The sequence below is a fragment of the Hemitrygon akajei genome, chromosome 15, assembly GCF_048418815.1.
Source record: "Hemitrygon akajei chromosome 15, sHemAka1.3, whole genome shotgun sequence".
NCBI classification, from domain to species: domain Eukaryota; kingdom Metazoa; phylum Chordata; class Chondrichthyes; order Myliobatiformes; family Dasyatidae; genus Hemitrygon; species Hemitrygon akajei.
Window position 1 is genome coordinate 77,053,700 of NC_133138.1, and position 18,435 is coordinate 77,072,134.

The 18,435-nt window shown below is 38.9% G+C and overlaps 1 protein-coding gene across 4 annotated transcripts in view; it reads left to right on the plus strand.

Moving 5' to 3' along the window:
* Positions 1-18,435, plus strand: part of LOC140739488 (C-terminal-binding protein 1-like) — a 118,565-nt gene that overhangs the window by 67,331 nt on the left and 32,799 nt on the right. For all 4 annotated transcript variants that reach the window (XM_073067840.1, XM_073067839.1, XM_073067842.1 and 1 more), the window contains one exon: positions 15,380-15,534. In XM_073067840.1, coding sequence (XP_072923941.1) covers positions 15,380-15,534 — 155 coding nt within the window. The remainder of the gene's footprint in view (positions 1-15,379; positions 15,535-18,435) is intronic.

An 18,435-nucleotide genomic window follows, 5' to 3' on the forward strand; every position in this document is an offset into this window, starting at 1 on the left:
GGGGATTTGTTCACTATTTCTGAAATCCTCACCAACTGATATCCGTCACCTGACCAGATTCATTGTCTAGTATTGGATCCAGTATGGTGTTTCCTAGTAAACACAAAGTACACTGCAGATGCTGTGGTCAAGTCAACACGTACAAGCAAGCTGGATGAACTCAGCTGGTCGGGCAGCATCCGTTGAAATGAAAATCATTTCATTTCAATGGATGCTGCCCGACCTGCTGAGTTCATCCAGCTTGTTTGTACATGGTGTTTCCTAGTTTGCCTGTGTACATACTGTGTTAGGAATCCTTCCTGGACACAACTTAACAAATTCTGCTCCATCTAAACCTTTTGCATTAAGGTGATGCAAGTCAATATTAGGGATGTTGAGGTCACTCTTGACAACAACCCTGTTATTTTTACACTTTTCAAAAATCTGCCAATTTACCTGCTCCTCAACATCCCCGTTGCTATTGTGAGGTCTAGAATACTCCCAGTAGTGTGATTGTTCATTTCCTGTTACTGGCTTCACCCACACTGACTCAATAGATGACACCAATGACGTCCTTCCTTTCTACAGCTGTGATACTATCCCTGGTTAGCTGTGCCACTCCCTGTCAAATAGCCAATCGTGTCCTTGCACAGCCAAGTCTTGTAATTGCCACAACATGTAATTCTATGTACCATTCTGTGCTCTCAAGTTCACCACCTTTGTTCTTAATTCTACTTGCATTAAAAACATTTCAACCCATCTAATAAACTGCATTTATGCCTTATCCACTGCTTTTCATTCCTCAGTCTCTGTGATTCATCAACAGTAAAATCTTCTGCAGTAGCCTTTTCTCCTGTGTGAATTTTGTTATTCTGTAAAACAATTTCTTGTATTTAAAGGAGCTACCTGCATTTGGTTCCTTTAATGGTCACTCTTTTATGATGTAAGAATAGCAAGCAAGCTTCATCTTTCCACACTTTATTATGCCTTTTTAATTTGAGATCATTCATCAGCATTTTACTGGGGCTGGGGTGTTTCTAACTGATTAAGGCTGTTCCTCAAGATGTTGAGGGATTATGTCCTTGTGTTCCCTTGCCCCAAATGAGCATCCACACATGCATTGAATAATTTAGGATCAGCTGTGGGGAGCAACAGACTGGAATTTGAGGTTTATGTTGCGTGTGGAAAGCTTGGGTATAAAAAAAGGCTGAAATATAACAGTGATTCACATAATATCCTTCCTGTTGAGTCTGGTTTGTTATTCTCAATGTCTTTAAACACTGTCATTAGGTACCATTCTGTTGTAATATTCATATAAAAAATTCAGATTTGCTGATGTTAGCCCTTTTGATAGTGAAAGGACTAATCATTTGGAAGAGTTGAGGTATGACCATGTCTCCCACAAATGATAGAATTGAGTTTGAAGTAAAAAAAAAATTACAAGTTTTTATTTTCTGCCATGGTATTTTCCTATTTGAGTTTAGGAATTCATGTTGGAAAATAATTTTTAAGATTCAGAATTTGCAAGGTTAATTCATAAATTCAATATAACACATCCAGTCACTTCCTCGTTCTATCAAATAGAATTTGAAGTCAAGTATTAATGAGACCATAGTTACATCCTTTGGATGAAAAAAAACTCCAAGTGCAAAAATTTTGCTTTTGACTCTTGTTAGTTTGACCTTGCTGAGTGAGGAGGTCTGTCGGTGTTATATATAGACTGCTTATTTATGATAACAGATACCTGGCAAGGAATTTAAAGCTCATATTGAATATTTCACTGGAGTTCACAAATGCCTTGAGCTGTGCTCTTGTAATATAACATCACAATTATTGGAGTCTTGTTTGTTCTGCCATATTTATTCCTCTCCCAAGTCACAGCCAAATAAATCACCTTCCACATCACAATATCTCATGCGCTTTGCTGTGCAAAGCACAATTTCCTACATGGGAATTCCTGTTTTTTTCACTCCTTATTCTCCATAATGCTTCGGTCTCCAGCTTTAGTTGTCAAGTCCCTTTTATAATTGAAGCTTTGTAGTTTTAGGCATTGATGTATGATTAAGCAAAGTACGGTAGGTATTTTGGCATAGAAAGGAGGGGGATATAAGGTACAGGAAAAACCAAATCTTTTCTGTAGAATAATTTGGAAAAAAAACTTTTGTTTGTTTCTTTCAATATGAACTTTGTCTTTTTTTGGAAAGTCAGTGTAGGAGTTGACTTTCTTTTTGGGTGTTGAACTGAACAAGAAAATTTCACTGAAGACAAGCAATGCAAATACTGGAACCTAGAGCAACAAATTGTTAGAGGAACTTAGTGGGTCAGGCAGCATCTGGAGGAAAATGGATGGTCCAAATTTCAGGTCGAAACTTTTCACATGAGCCTTGTGTTCCTAATTAGAATGCTTAAGTCTGTTACACAGTTTTATAAATTTAGAACTAATCTGATAATGGCCTCAATTTTATGTTTCTGTTGACTTGTGTCTGAGCAATATTTTCCTCCTGCATCTTTCTTGGGGTATGTTTAGAACCTTATGAAATATCTGTTTTTAAAATGTTTAAAGATTTTGCTTCCAGTCCTCTTTTGAGGAAGGGATTTTCAAAGATTTATAATACTCAAGAAGATTTCTTGCTATTGTTGTCTTAAATGCTTGACCCAACCCCTCCTGCTTTTCTTAAAATCTGTGATTCCTGGTTCTGGACTCCTGTAAGAAGATTCCACCCTGTCAGTCTTGTCTTTCATTCGGGTCTCCACCTGCTCTTCTAAACACCTTTTTTAGCTGTCAATCCAGGCTAAAACATCTATTGATAGATTATTTATTATTCTGCAAATCCACTTCTAGCGATTTAGGACTGCGTTCTTCTTTAAAAGTTCATCTAATTGATTACCTGTCAGCTGTACAGATCAGACAATGACTAGATACTTTTTTCAGCTGCCATACTCTGGAATTCCCTTAAGATCCAGAGTCTCTCCATCTAAGCCCTTGCTTGGTTTAAGCTTTTAATCACTTGACATGAAGTGTATCTGCATGGAACTCCAACTTGTACACTCCAGTAACTTGTCACCATTTGTATGTGATTCTGCAGGTGCAGGTGATTCCATTCTCCCCCCCCCCCCCCCCCCCAGTAGAGTTGTATCATTGTAATAAATTAAGAGGCGGAGATTCAGAAATTTGTAATTTAATTATTTAATTCCAGTCTATTCATTACACTGTCAGAAGTGGTTCTAAGATATGTAAATTGCTTTTAAGGGCTATTCCTCAAAGTCCTGAAGCATTTCTTGATATCATCTTGGTATTTTCTATTTTTGCAAAATTATTTAATATTCAACCTATTTGTTGAAGGATTGTTTAAAAAATTCAATTAATTGTGAGCATGTACAATTGCAAAACAAGTTTGTGAATCCTTTGCAAATACCTGGTTTTCTGCATTAATTACTCATAAAATGTGGCCAGATCTTTAAGTCACAATAATAGACAAACACCATCTGCCTAAACTAATAACACACAAACAATTGTACTTTTCATGTCTTTAGTGAACGCGTTTCTACCAAAAAGTTCAATTTTTGTCACACACATCTACAGAACATTGTCCCAGAGCGCTGTGCAACATCCAGATGGTCTTTTGCAAACTTGAGACATGCAGCAATTTTTTTTGGAGAGCAGTGGTTTCCTCTGGTGTCCTTCCATGAACACCATTTTTGTTTAGTGTTTTTCTTGTAGTGGACATGTGAACAGAGACTTTATTTTCTGCAGGTTGTTTGCTGTTGCCCTTGGGTCTTTTCCGTCTCCTTCAGCATTGCACATTGTGATCTTGGTGTGATCTTTGCAGGATGCCCACTCCTAGGGAAAGTAGCAACAGTACTGAGTTTCCTCCATTTATAGACAATTTCACTTACTGTTGATTGATGAACACTCAGGTCTTTAGAAATGCTTTTGTAGCCTTTTCCACCTTCAAGCAACACTACAATTCTTCGAAATTTCTCTGAAAGTTGTTTTGACCGAGGCATGGTGCACATAAACAGATCTTTCTTGAGAAGAACAGGCTCTGTCAGTAACCTGACTTTGTGTGTCTTTTTTATCTAGGGCAGGGCACCTCTACAACCCACACCCCCAGTCCCATTGATCTGTTCTGATGAAGGGTTTCTGCCTGAAATGTTGACTTGTGTATTCTTTTCCATAGATGCTGCCTAGCCTGCTGATTTCCTCCAGCACTTTGTGTGTTTCATTGATTGGAACCCCTGACTCTAAATAGCTTTTGTAGAAGGCATTACCCCCAGAGGCTGTCACAGTTTTTTGAACCTGGGACCGTAGTTGTTTAAATGGTGTACTTAGTATTGACAAGAAGAAATACAATTGTTTGTGTGCTATTAGTTTAGGCAGAATATATTCATTACTGTGACATAGAGAAAGATCAGATCACATTTTGAGTAATTAATGCAGTAAACCAGGTAATTCCAAAGAGTTCACAGAAGTTTTTTTGCAACTGTGGCTTTCAAGAGCTACATCTTAAACAACGAAAAGATCAGCTACTTTAAAGAACGGGTGATTGAACAACGTCATTACCAAACCCGACCCATGCATCAGCTCCATTCCTCACCATGATTATTACCACCTGCAATATGCCGATGTGCTCTCCTTTTCCAATGTTGATTGTTTGAAGTTGTGGGGCTTTGTGTATGGTCGATTGTCCCAGTTTTTGAGTACTGTCAGTGAAAATGGAGGAAAATGGTGGATTGGTGTGGAGGTCAATGGTGGAAGAATAAGGATCTGTGCTGCATTTTAGTCTGGAAAAGTAATGTTTACTTAACAATGGAGAGGTCACTTTGTTGGGTGAGTTCCTCCTTACATTTGTGGTTTCCTGTCTGCAGTGAGATTTCATTTTACCTCTTGGAAGGTAGAATCTCCAGTTTGCTGTGAAAATGACAACAGACCTGTGTCTGAGCAATATTTTCCTCTGGCATATTTCCCAGTTTGCTTAACCCAGTAGAAGTTTCTGGAATATTGAAGTTGCTAAAAAGGTAATTGATATGCTTAATATTCTGCTTGTTTGTTTATTTGGATCTATTTTTACACTTGAGGCTCTGCATTCAAAGAGTCGACCTTACTAGAATTTTTTTCCCCTGCTAGAGTTGCACTTGTGTTGCTGAATCTTTGTTACTTTGAAGTACAAATTTAAAGATTGTTGTGGTTTTTCAGGAGCATTTTTTATATGGGTTCATTTGCTTCCTGATTCAACTCCTAAATGGCTCAGGGAAATCAAGCTTGAGGACGGAACACAGTAATTTCAATATTTCTATCTTGTATCCTTTAATTATTTTAAGTTCTTGATTAGAACAAGCTGTAATCTTACAAAATGAGACCATCCATCAGTTTTCTATAAACTGCCCACATATTTTAATTTTAAGCCCATCCATCATTCTGGTGAATATAAGCTGCACATCCTCTAGTTTTATGAAGCCATGTCCAAAACTGATTGTGCTGCTCCAGGTTGCACCCAAACAGGGTTTAATAACTGAAGCATCACTTTATCAAGTTTAGTGGTTTGTTCATGCATATACCTAAATCTCTTCCATATTGCCCAACTTCGCACCATTGAATGAATTGAGATTGTACATGTGACAACCAGTGTACAGTGAAAAGCTTATCTTGCAAACTGTTCATACAATTCAATTCATTACAGTACATTGAGGTCATACAAACTAAAACAATAACAATGCAGAATGAAATGTAATGGCTACCAATAATGTGCAAGGTCATTGCTAAGTAGATTGTGATCCATTTTATCATACTAAGGAACCACTCAGTAGTGTTAAAACAGTGGGGTAGAAACTGTTTTGAGCCCAGTTGTGCATGCTTTCTGGCTTTTGTGCCTTTTTAATGGGAGGGATGAGAAGTGAATATCCATGGCGGGTTGGTTCTTTAACTATGTTGTCTGCTTTATTGAGATAATGAGAAATATAGACTGAGCTCATGGAAGGGAAAGTGGTTTCTGTGATGTGCTGAGGTCTGTCCACAACTTCCCGCAATTTTTTGTGTTCCTATGTAAAGCAGTTGCCATATCAAGCTATTTTGTATCCAGGTAAGAAGCTATGACTCTCTGATACCCATATCATACCTGCCAGTCTCTAACTATGCTACAAGAACTTATACCTTATTTTGTATACTACTTGCATTCAAATATAACACCTTCAGTCCTCTATTTGTCATCCTTTTTAATTTTGGCCCCCTGCAGCCCAGCCCACTGACTACAGTTTTGCTCTATGATCTGTCTTTCTTGATAGTCTCATTATACACTACCTCTGCTTGTAAATCAACAACCCTATCACTCTGGTTTGTTTTGATGACATTGAGGAAAAGAAGAAATGATTGTTGCCAAGGCAAAATGTTGTGGTTGACCTTGCACTCTTTCTCCCCCCCCCCCCCCCCCCCAATTGAGCTTTGTCCACATTGTCATCCTTAACATCTTTATCTGGGTACCAGGGAATCAGGTACAGTGTACTTCTGAATTGGTCATCTGAGGTTGCTAGTCAATAATGAAAGTGCTAGTTATGGCCCCTTTTTAGAATTTTCTTTGCCAGACCACAAATACGCAAATTTATTGAATGTGTTAGCTTAAGCTAATTGCAAAATAGCTGAGAAAGAGCACTTCATAGAGTATCAGATATTCTGAAAGCATCACCAAACCTCAAAAATCAATGGCAGAATATCAAAGACTGGTAAGATATTTGTTCCGTGCTGCAGTTACCTGAACTTGGTCCTGTGGACTCTGTAATAATTTTGTCATATTTAATAGTTCTGAGAGTGCAACGATGTTTTTCAGTGGTATTTAAAGTGGAAAGGTTGATTTATGCTTTGATATAGAGAGTGGTTTCAGCTAAATTTCTATCAATAGCAGTATCTTCTTCAGCACATCTGAACTGTAGCACCTTGGAATCAATAGGGTGGTGGTATGAGTTAAGAACAGAGCCCTATGGATTCCAAGGCTTCCATAGCCATTTGAGATACAGCAGTGATACTATATATTGGTAACTGAGATACTCAAATTCTTCATTGCTTCCATGTGTTTCCATCAATCACATGAAAATCCTTTTTGTTTCTATTCCAAGGTACAAATGACATAGCTGGTAATTGTTTATGAAACTCTGCCTTGGGTGAAATGTGCCAGTCTGGGGAGGGAGGGTGGATGATGGGCTTAGTGATTAGCCCAATCTGCTATTTTTTTGGCATTGTTCTATTATGTGGGTTGGAAACCCTTCTCCCATTCTAAGAACTTTCTACAGGATCATCACTGAGAATGTCCTGTCTAGCTGTATCATTCTGTGGTACACAAGCTGTAAGGTGTTGGACTGCTGGACCCTACAAAGTATAGTAAAAGCAGCTGAGAGGATCACCAGAATATCAATCTCTGCCCCCCCCCCCCCCCCCATTTGTGACATTTACCAGGTACAGGAGTATCAGAGCTAGAACTTCCAGACTAGGTAACAGCTACTTCCCTCAGGTTGTGAAACTAATGAATACCTTTTGCCCTGAGTTTTGGGAAATGTATGACAATGTATTTTGATTAAAAAAAACAATAGTGTGGACTTTTATCTAGATGGGGAGAAACATCAGAGTTGCAAAGGGACTTGGGAGTCCTCATGCAAGACTTCCAGAAGGTTAATGTACAGGTTGTATGTGTGGTAAAGAAGGCCAATGCAATGTGAGCACTTATTTCAAGGGGAATAGAATATAAAAGCAAAAAGATAATGCTTGGGCTTTATAAGACACTAGTTAGGACGCACTTGGAGTATTGTCAATAGTTTTGGGCCCCATATCTCAGAAAGGGTGTGTTGTCATTGGAGAGAGTCCAGAGGAGGTTCACAAGGATTTTTCTGGGAATGAAAGGGTTAACACACGAGGAACATTTGGTAGCTTTGGGCCTGTACTCACTGGAATTTAGAACAATGCAGGGGGGTCTCATTGAAACCTACTGAATGTTGAAAGGACTAGATGGGGTGGATGTGGAGAGGATGCTTCTTATGTTGGGGGTATCGAGAACTAGAGGGCATAACCCCTCAAAATTGAGAAGCGACCTTTTAGAGCAGAGGTAAGGCGTAAATTTTTTTAGCTAGAGAGTAGTGAATCTGTGGAATGTTCAGCCTCAGACTGCGGTGGAGGCCAAATTTGTGGGTATATTTAAGGCAGAAGTTGATAGTTTCCTGATTGGTCAGGGCATATGGCAAGAAGGCAGCTGTATTGGGTTGAGTGGGATCCAGGATCAGCTATGATGGAACGGTGGAGTGGACCCGATGGGTTGAATGGCCTAATTCTGCTCCCGTGTCTTATGGTCATTAGGACAGCGAGCCTGTTTACTGTTTACCTGTGCTGCACACACATGTACTTTGAATTATATTTTATTAATGTATTTGTGGTAATGTTCAATGTGATGTGTGAGATTTGTGGGTGCAGCATGGTCAGAAGAACATTATTTTGTTTGGTTGAACAGTTGCAAGAAAAGGTTTGTGAACCCTTTGCAATTACCTGGTTTTCTGCATTAATTACTCAATGTGGTCTGATATCCATCAAAATCACAATAATAGACAAACACAGTATGCCTAACTTAATAACATACAAGCAATTGTACTTTTCATGTCTTTATTGAATGCATTGTTTAATCACTCACAGTCCAGGCTGGAAAAAGTATTTAATAACAAGTTGAACCTCCTTTAGCAGCAATAACCTCCACCAAACGTTTCCTGTAGCTGCTGAACATACTTGCACAATAGCAAGGAGGAATTTCAGACCATTCCTCCATATAAAACTATTTTAGTTTATCAGTATTCCTGAGATACCTTGCATGAACAGCATTCTTCAGGTCATGCCACAGCATCTCAATTGGATTAAGGTCTGAACTCTGACTTGGGCATTCCAAAACACAAATTTTCTTCCTTTTAAACCACTCTGTTGTTGATTTACTTTTGTCTTTTGGATCAGTGTTTTGCATCATCCAACTTGTAATAACTTTCAGGTGATGGACTGCTAACCTGACATTCACCTGTAAAATGTCTTGATACAATTTTGAATTCATTGTTCCCGCAATGATTGTAAGCTGTCCAGGTCCTGAGGCTTCAAAGCAGCACCAAATCATGATGCCTCTTCCAGCATGCTTCACAGTTGCCATGAGGTGTTGGTGTGCAGTGCGCAGTGCCCTTTCACTTCCAAACAGTGGTGTGCTTTTCTGTCTCAGTTTCTCACCTGTCCACAGAACGTTGTTCCAGAAGCATTGTACAACATCCAGGTGGTCTTTTGCAAACTTGATGTGCAGCAGTTTTGTTTTGGAGAGCCGTGGTTTCCTCCTTGGTGTTGTTCTATGAACACCATTCTTGCTCAGTGTTTTTCTTATATGGACAGATGAACAGAGGCTACAGAAAGTTCTAGAGATTTTTACAGGTCTTGTTGTTACCTTTAGGTTCTTTTTCACCTCCCTCAGCATTGCACATTGTGATCTTGATGTGATCTTTGCAGGGCACAACTCCTAGGGAGAGTAGCAATAGTACTGAGTTTCCTCCATTTGTAGACAATTTCTCTTACTGTGGACAGATGAACACTCATGTCTTTAGAAATGCTTTTGTAGCCCTTCCAGCTTCATGCATCTCTACAATTCTTCTTCTAAGCTCCTCTGACTATTGGTTTAATTGAGGCATGGTGCACATAAGAAGATCTTTCTTGAGAAGAGCAGGCTCTTTCAGTAACTTGACTTTATGTGTCTTTTATAGGGCCGGTCACCTCTACAACCCACACCTGGAATTTAATTTCAGTGATTGGAACACCTGACTCCAAATAGCTTTTGTAGAGGGCATTACCTCAGAAGTTCATACTTTTTTTGAACCTAGACTGTGATTGTTTAAATGGTGTTCTTCATATTGTTTGTGTATTGAGTTTAGGCAGATTGTTTTTGTCTATTTTTCTGACGTGGATGAAGATCAGAATACATTTTGAGTAATTAATGCAGAAAACCAGGTAATTGCAAAGAGCTCACAAACTTTTTCTTGCACAGTCGGATAAAAATAAAAACCATAAGACATTTGGCAGAATGGCCTAATTCTTTTCCTTCTAGTCTGTTTGGCCACTTCACCATTGCTGATTTATTATCTCTCCCCCCCCCCCCCCCCCCCCCAAACCAATTCTCTTGCCTTTTGCCCATAATTTTTGATGCTCTGGCTAATCAGGAACCTATCAGCATCTGCTTTAAATATACTCAATGACTTGGCCTCCACAACGGTTTGTGGCAATGAATTCCACTGATGCAGCAGCCTCTGGTTTGAAACTGCTTTCCTCATTTGTTTTTATTTGATACACACAGTTAACGGGTAGATTCACTTAACAGTAACTGGAGTGCATTCCATTTATTGATCTGCAAAACTTTTTGAAAAATTCATTATTTCCATGTTTTTCAGTTTACTTGTCCTATTTAAACACTACTTTCTTGACATCTAATGATGCTGATTTGTTGCCTTATATTTGCAAATCCTGATTGTCCCTTTGTGGTGTGTCTTTGATATGGCAGATTTCACTCTAAGGTAGTCCACTGTAATTTCTTTCTTCAGCTAACCACGAGCAACCAACAGGTTGCTTTTGGGGACCCTATCACAGATTTCCTTTCATGATTTTCTCTGTTCCTGATGGCCATCCTCTCACCCTCACCCCATCCTTTATCTACATTTCTGATTTAATTGTTACAAAAATTATTTATCTACATAACTTCACTATCTTTAGTTTATGCTGGAAACCCTCAGCAGATTGGGCACTATTTGTGGCAGAAGTCAAACCAGAGCTTGAGAGCTCTGTGCAATTCTATGTACCAAACTGTGGGATTAATATGATTGCACCATAGAAGATGCAGAGGAAATTTGAGAATGTTACCGGTGAATGGAAAAAAATGAGGTGAGGAACGAGTGAATAATCTAGAGTTGTGATCTTCGAAGCAGTAAAGGCTGAGGGAAGATGTAATTTAGGTAAAATCAAGCAAGTAGGAGAGAGCTGCTTCTCAGCAAAGGAGTCAAATACCAGAAATATATGTTTAAAACAAATTGGTAAAAAAAAATGGTGAGATTTAAGAGGAAAAAAAACAAAAGCTGGACCTTGCCTACAAAAGGGTGGTAATGGCTGAAACCGTCATCACATTAAATACAACTTAGATGTGTTCTTGGGGAAATGGGGTTGCACACCTGGAGCTAGATAGATGAATTGGACTGAACAGTGATGTTCTGTCACATAAATTTCCTATGTTTTTTGCATGAATGCTGCCTGAGTAATTTTAAATGATTTTATTCAGGAGCATAGAGAAAGGCAAGAAATGAGAACATTTGGGAATAGGTCTGTGGTATATTAGCTGCCTGATAGGGCAAATTAGTGGAAAGAAAATGTCAATTGACTCCAATTAAGACTAAGTTTTTGAGTTCAGTGCATTTGTTGTAAAACAAGTGAAAAACATGAGTAGAGCATTTTAAGAAAACAGCTTGCAGTCTTAAATTAGATTTGCAATTGAGATTTCAAATTCATTTATTAAATGTACATTGAAACACAGTGAAATGCATTGTTTGTGTTGCTGACACATCTTAAGGATGTATTAGGGGCGCCCACAAGTATCACCACACATTCTAGCACCAACATATCATGCCCACAATGTTCAGCAGAACTGCAGATCCAACAGCACTTTATATATTGTCCAGCCAGGTATAACAATGAATATCTAAATGCTTCTATAGCCATGCAAGTCTTTCTGCCTTGATATAGCAGCCGATGAATGAAAATGATAGTTTAGAAGATCTTCTGAAGCATCCTTCAGGGGGATGAATCTGTTGGAAACATTTAGTCCAAATGCTGAAGACCCATGCTAATCAATGGGCTAGAGTGTTTACGGAATCTTCCACCTCTCGCTTTGGCATTCTGGGGTACTCACCTGCTTCACTCACTCATGCTGGAGAATCTAGTAACTGCCTCTATGTCTATCATCCAGGAGCGCTTGCATCAACCGTGATGAAGTGCTTTGAGAGATTGGTTAAATCAACTCCTGCCTGAAGAGTGACCTGGATCTGTTTCATTTTACCTCTCATCACAGCAGCTCAATAGCAGACTCTTCAATCAGTTCTGCAACATCTGGACAATGAAGATGCTTTTACCTTGTCATCATTATACAAGGAAAAGAAGCCATTTCTACTCACCAGCTCTGATTTTAACCATTTGCTTCCTGGAATTTAGATAATTAGAGCTAACAATGCACCCATCATTTAAAGGTGCCATGTCTGTGACTTTGTTTGACTTTCTAGTATATTTTTGTGCTATGGTTTTAAAACGTAAGTACACAGAATTGATAGTTGTTATTTTCCTTCAAATGCAAAGACAGTTTTTTTTTAGAACTCAAGACATCATGGGTCCTTAGGTGTGAAGTTGTGATTGATAATGTCTCAGGCTGATGGCGTTTATGGGCACACTCAAAGTTCAAAGTAAATTTATTATCAAAGTACATGTGTGTCACCATATACAACCCTAAGATTCATTTTCTTGCAGGCATACACAATATATCCATAATAGAATCAATGAAAGACCGCACCAACTTGGGCATTCAACCAGTGTGCAAAAGACAGCAAACTGCAAATACAAAAATAAGTAGTAATAAATAAATAATCAGACAGTAAATATGGAGAACATGAGATGGAGTCCTTGAAAGTAAGTCAACAGTTGTGAGAACATTTCAATGATGAAGCAAGTGAACTTTGGTTCAAGAGCATGTTGGTTGAATGGTAATAACTGTTCCTGAACCTAGTAATAATAGTCCTGAAGCTCCTGTACATTCTTCAGCAAGGAGAGAGTATGACCTGGGTGATGAGGGCCTCTGCTGGATGCTGCTTTCCTGTGACAATTTTTGAAGATATGCTTGTTGGTGGGGAGGGCTTTACCTGTAATGGTTTGGGCTATATCCATTCCTTTTGTAGGATTTTCTATTCAAGGTCATTTATGTTTCCATATCAGGCTGTGATGCAGCCAGTTGATATACTGTCCACCACACGTATAGAAGTTTGTCAAAGTGGTATCATGCTGAATCTTTGCAAACTCCTAAGGAAATGGAGGTACTGCCATGTTTTCTTCATAATAGCACTTGCGTGCTGGGCCAAGGGCAGGTCCTCCAAAATGATAACACAGAGGAATTTGAAGTTACTGACCCTCTCCACCTCTGATCCTCCAAAGCGCACTGGCTCATGGACCTCTAACTTCAGGAGCAGGAAACCAATAAGCAGCTCTTTGGTCTTGTAGACCATCAGTAAGAGGTTGTTGGTGTGGCGTCACTGAGACAGATTTTCAAACTCTTTCCTTTATGCTGATTTGTCACTACCTTTTGATTTGGCTTACAGCAGTGGTGTCATCAGTAAATGTGAATATGGCCTTGGAGTTGTGCTTAGCCACACGATCATAAGTATAAAGCGAGTAGAACAGGGGGCTAAGTAGGTGGTGCACCTGTGCTGATTAAGATAGTGGAGGAGATGTTGCCAGTCTGAACTGACTGGGGTCTGCAAGTGAGGAAATCAAAGATCCAATTGCACAAGGGGGTACGGAGGACTAGGTCTTGGAGCTTATTGATTAGTTTTGAGGGGATAATGGTATTCAGTGCTGAGCTGTAGTTGATGAAGAGCATCATAATGTATGCATCTTTGCTCTCCAGATATCCCATGGTTGAGTGAAGAACCAATAAGATAGTGGACCTGTAGTGTCAGTTGGCAAAATGATAGCAGATCCAAGTTGTTTTTCAGGCAGGAGTTGACATGTTTCATTACCCATCTCTCAAAACACTTCAGTACTGGGTCTAATTGCTACTGGACAATGGTCATTCAGGCAGGTTACAACACTGAGCTAAATAATCAATTGCACTTTGTTAAAGTTGATATATAAAAATTAAATAAAATCTTCTGGGGTTGGATCAGAAGTGTAATGTGTCAGGAGTTTGGTATAAAGTATTTCACCTGTTGATTATTTTTAAATATCTGGTAATGGTCTTTGGCTCTTTGTGCAATACTGGGAATTTCCTCAGTATATTTGGCTTTTGTGTAGCCTCCCAGTTAATTGGCTTCTTGCTTCATGGAACAACTAATGGGTGAAGAAACATGTGGTTTGTTAGGAAAATTTTGCTTTTACTTTCCTAGTTGAATTTGTTCACTCTGTCAAAGCATTGATGCAAAGTATCCAGTTGGATTTAACAGATAATTGGGTAGTGGATACTTTTGGGAATCCTTTTTAATTCCTTGCAAAATTAAAGATTTTGATGTACCAGCAGGAGGATTTGTGAATGTTCTGAGATAAGAGCACTTGTTGAGACACACACTCTTTGCGTCAGAGTAGGTAAATAACAAGTCAAGTGCATCCAGCTTTAGATGCATTTCTTTCAGGGAGGACAGTGCAGCGTCTTTAATGGGAACTAATTAATTCCATGTAAAATGATGTCCAATTGATTGGAAAATGCCAGATTATGTTCTGTCTTTACTAACGGATCTAAAGGGAAAATGTCAATTCTTAAAACAGAAGCAGGTACTAAACATTAATGTTATAAGGAAAATATGCATTTATAATAAGGGAAAATATGTATTTATATCCATGGCTGCTTCCTATCTTAGAATCTCCCAAAACTGTTTGCAACCAATTTGGTTTTGTATAACATTTCTGATAAAAGTACAGTTGCCAATTTTTGCATAGCAAGGTTGTATGACCAGAAATAAGGTAACCAAATTATCTGTTTTAATGTTGCGGGTTGAGATATAAACTGGCTTGATCATTAGGGAGAATAGTTCTTCTCTCCAAATGCCCTCCACAAGAGAAGAAATATCTCATCCAAACCATGGAATGTCCAGCAGCAATCTTCCTAAGGTAATCCCAAAAGATTCTGGAGTTCTGAGGTGGCTAACTTGTCCAATGTGGGAACCAGAGGCTTTCCTGCAGATTGAGCAAAAGGTAGCTAAATTGGTGCATGGTTGGGTAATTTGAGCTGATGTGCTCCTTCTGTTGCTTGTTTGGGGCTTCTGTGTATGCCCAATTCATGATCTCCGTTCTCAATACCATCTCACAACCTCTTACTCCATTTTTGGTTGGTCATTGTCTAGAGATTCCAATTAGTCGGAGGGGATGTTATACTTCAGGGAGCTTTTCATTCTTGAGGTAAGGCAGGATGATTTATCAAATGTTCTGGATTGTGATTTGATTGCTCATCTGTGACTCAAGCTAGGAATGGTATTATTCTGTCATAGTGGCAATTTGAATAGCCATTTCAGAAATGAAAGAACCATTGAGTGGGTGCAGAGCTTCTTCTGGTCTGTTAGTCAGCTATTCTTATGATTTGCTGTTTTCATTGTCTGTCTTTCACTTTATTTCCAGGCATTCGTCCTCCCATTTTAAATGGCCCAATGCACCCACGCCCATTAGTGGCACTTTTGGATGGCCGGGATTGCACTGTAGAGATGCCAGTCCTGAAGGATGTTGCGACAGTGGCCTTCTGTGATGCACAGTCTACTCAGGAGATACATGAGAAGGTAGGAACATTGTGATAATCATTGGATACCTGACTTCCTGTTCATTTACTCCTTAATTGCCCAGGTTGGAGAATAAAATGCTTGTCTAATTAAAGCCACAAGCACTGAGAATGTTTACAAAATGAAACAAAAATACAGATGTTCTTTGCTTAATTGGGGATCATATTCCATAAAGAAACATAGAAAACCTACAGCACAATAAAGTATTAATGAATTCCATAGGGAGGCCCTGTGAATAGGTATTTACATGTTTTATGTATATTTCTCTTGAGGGAGTTTATCTGGAATAATCTTCTTAAAATGTGGCAGTATATTAATTGACATAGGATAAACTCCAATACAGCTGAGTATTTCTACGCTTGTACTTTTGGGAGATGTGGTACATCTTCTAGGAGAGGGAAAAAGAATCCCAAGATGAATTGCATCTAGTGAGCTACTGCTTTTGAACAACCATCTGAAATACTGCTTTTTAGATGTCGTAAAGACAAGGTTCCTTGTTGGCTGCTTGGCAGGTGTTACAAGGCTAAGTATTCACTAGATTGTTATGAAAGAATAAAACGTAATTGCATTCTCAGTTATCTTTGGGTGTTTCCCAACAGAATTTGGAAGGAACAGGAATTTAGTGGCCTCTGCTGCTAGCCACTATTTACTGCATAGATATTGTAAGAGACCAATATTGAATGTAATCTTTCCTTTCCCTACATGACCCTCTTTATTCTTTGAAAACGAGTAGTCAACGTTTCGGGCCAAGACCCTTCATCAGGTCCTGACAAAGGGCCTCGACCCAAAGCATTGACTGCTCGTTTCCACGGATGCTGCCAGACCTGCTGAGTTCCTCCAGCGTGTTGTACGTGTTGCTTTGACCACAGCATCTGCAGTGTACTTTGTGTTTACCTCTTTATTCTTTGTCAGAGGGTGTTCATTGGTAAAGTCAATGAATGAGCACTTAGTGAAAGATTATCTATTAGAGGTTTTCTTTCATTGGTACTTTATAGGCAGGAGAAGGGAGATGATGTAAATACAAGACTCCTTTTTGCTGTCTTAATGACACAGGTTCAGTTGATAATGCTGCCAGAATTTTGGTTCACCCAATGTTAGTGGGCAACCGTCAATCCCAGGAGATCATGGGTTTGTGCCTCTGGTAGACTGTGTCCTCTCCAGGGCGCAAGCCTGGACGGGAATATTTTAAGAACTGGCTGTTGCCCATACAGCGAGTTCCCCCTCTCCACGTCACTAATGTAGTTCAAGAGAAGGGCGAGCGCCGATACAGCTTGGCACTAGTGTTGTCACAGAGTTTGCCAGAGTGAAGTTGTAAACAACATCAAACTGCCTTAGGGACCCGGCTCCAGATTTCTTCATCGGGGTTTACTCCCAAAGTGGGTATGGCCACAAGGCAGCGGAGGTTTAAAATTGTTTTCCTTTTCTCCTACACATCCAATGTTAGATACCAGATAAACAGCATTAAATTCATCAAAGGGGTTTGTTATTGGTGAAATAAAGCTAGATATTTCCAGCTAACTTGTGGGAACATGGTCAACTGTTTGTGGATGATCGCACAGAGAGTAAGCATGTGTGTATGAAATGAAGGGAGCAAAAGATAATCTTGGAAACACCTGAGGTAAGTAGGCAATAATGGGGTCAGTAGATCATTGCAAGTGATTTGTTGGCTAAGATTAGATGAATAAAACTAATAAAAGTAAGGATGTGTGGATACATCATTGAAAGATGTATGTCTTTTGTGCACTTTATGCAGTCCTGGGTAGGTCTGTAGTCTAGTGTAGCTATTTCTTTTTCTGTGTTGTTTTTTACATAGTTCAGTCTAGTTTTTGTACTGTGTCATGTAACACCATGGTCCTGAAAAACGTCGTCTCATTTTTACTATGTACTGTACATAGCAGTTATGGTCGAAATGACAATAAAAGTGACTTGACTTGAACAGGATAGTAACAACACTTATAAAGACTGAAAATGCCGAGGAAAAATGATGCATAATGACGTAATCTCCTGGTACATATTGTTAGAAAGGATGGGAGGCTTAAGACGCAGTAGTATAAGCATTTAGCACATCACTTTACAGCACTAGCGGTAAGATTGGTGTTCAGTTCTTGCTTTTGTCTGTAGGAAGTTTGTATATTCTCCTCATGACTACGTGGGCTTCCTAAGTGTGTCCACATTCCAAAGAGGTACAGTTAGGATTAGTGAGTTTTGGGCATGCTGTATTGGCATGGGAAGTATGGTTGCCCAGCACAAACTTTGCTGATCTGATTTGACGCAACTGATGCATTTCACTGAATGTTTTAATGTACATGTGACAAATAATGCTAATTTTTTATTTTAAAAGTAATAATTGAGTACCAAAGATTCAAAGACGTACCAAATAAGCAGCCACTTAGCATGCTAAGATAGTAGGGCATGTGCTTAATGCCAGTGAACCATGATCATTTCTAATATGTCATCAGTTTAAAATGTTAATTATGTCTCTCTCTTTCAACAAATGTTATCTGGCTTAACATTCTGGCATAGTTTTTATTTTGTTCTCGGCATCTGGAATAGTAACAGTACAAAATCAGTATTGACTGGATTCCACTCTAGTTTTAGTTTTCCTCTGTTAACATTCATTGCCACAACCAGTATTATAAGTTGCCTATTCAAAAAGAAACCTTTACTGTTTAAAGTTGAGTTTTGCATTTAAGCTTTTATTTTAAAAAAAATTACATATCTGTTGGCATTGAGTATCTGGTGTATTCAATGAACAAAATCAGTGCAGACATCTAGTGCAGATAATGGACTGCCTTCATGTAATGCTATCAATGATTGCATCTTGCAGATTTTCATTTTAACATTCAAGATGATTGTCAATACCTTCAAATTCTTCGTAGTTCTTAAAATGAAGTAGTGAAA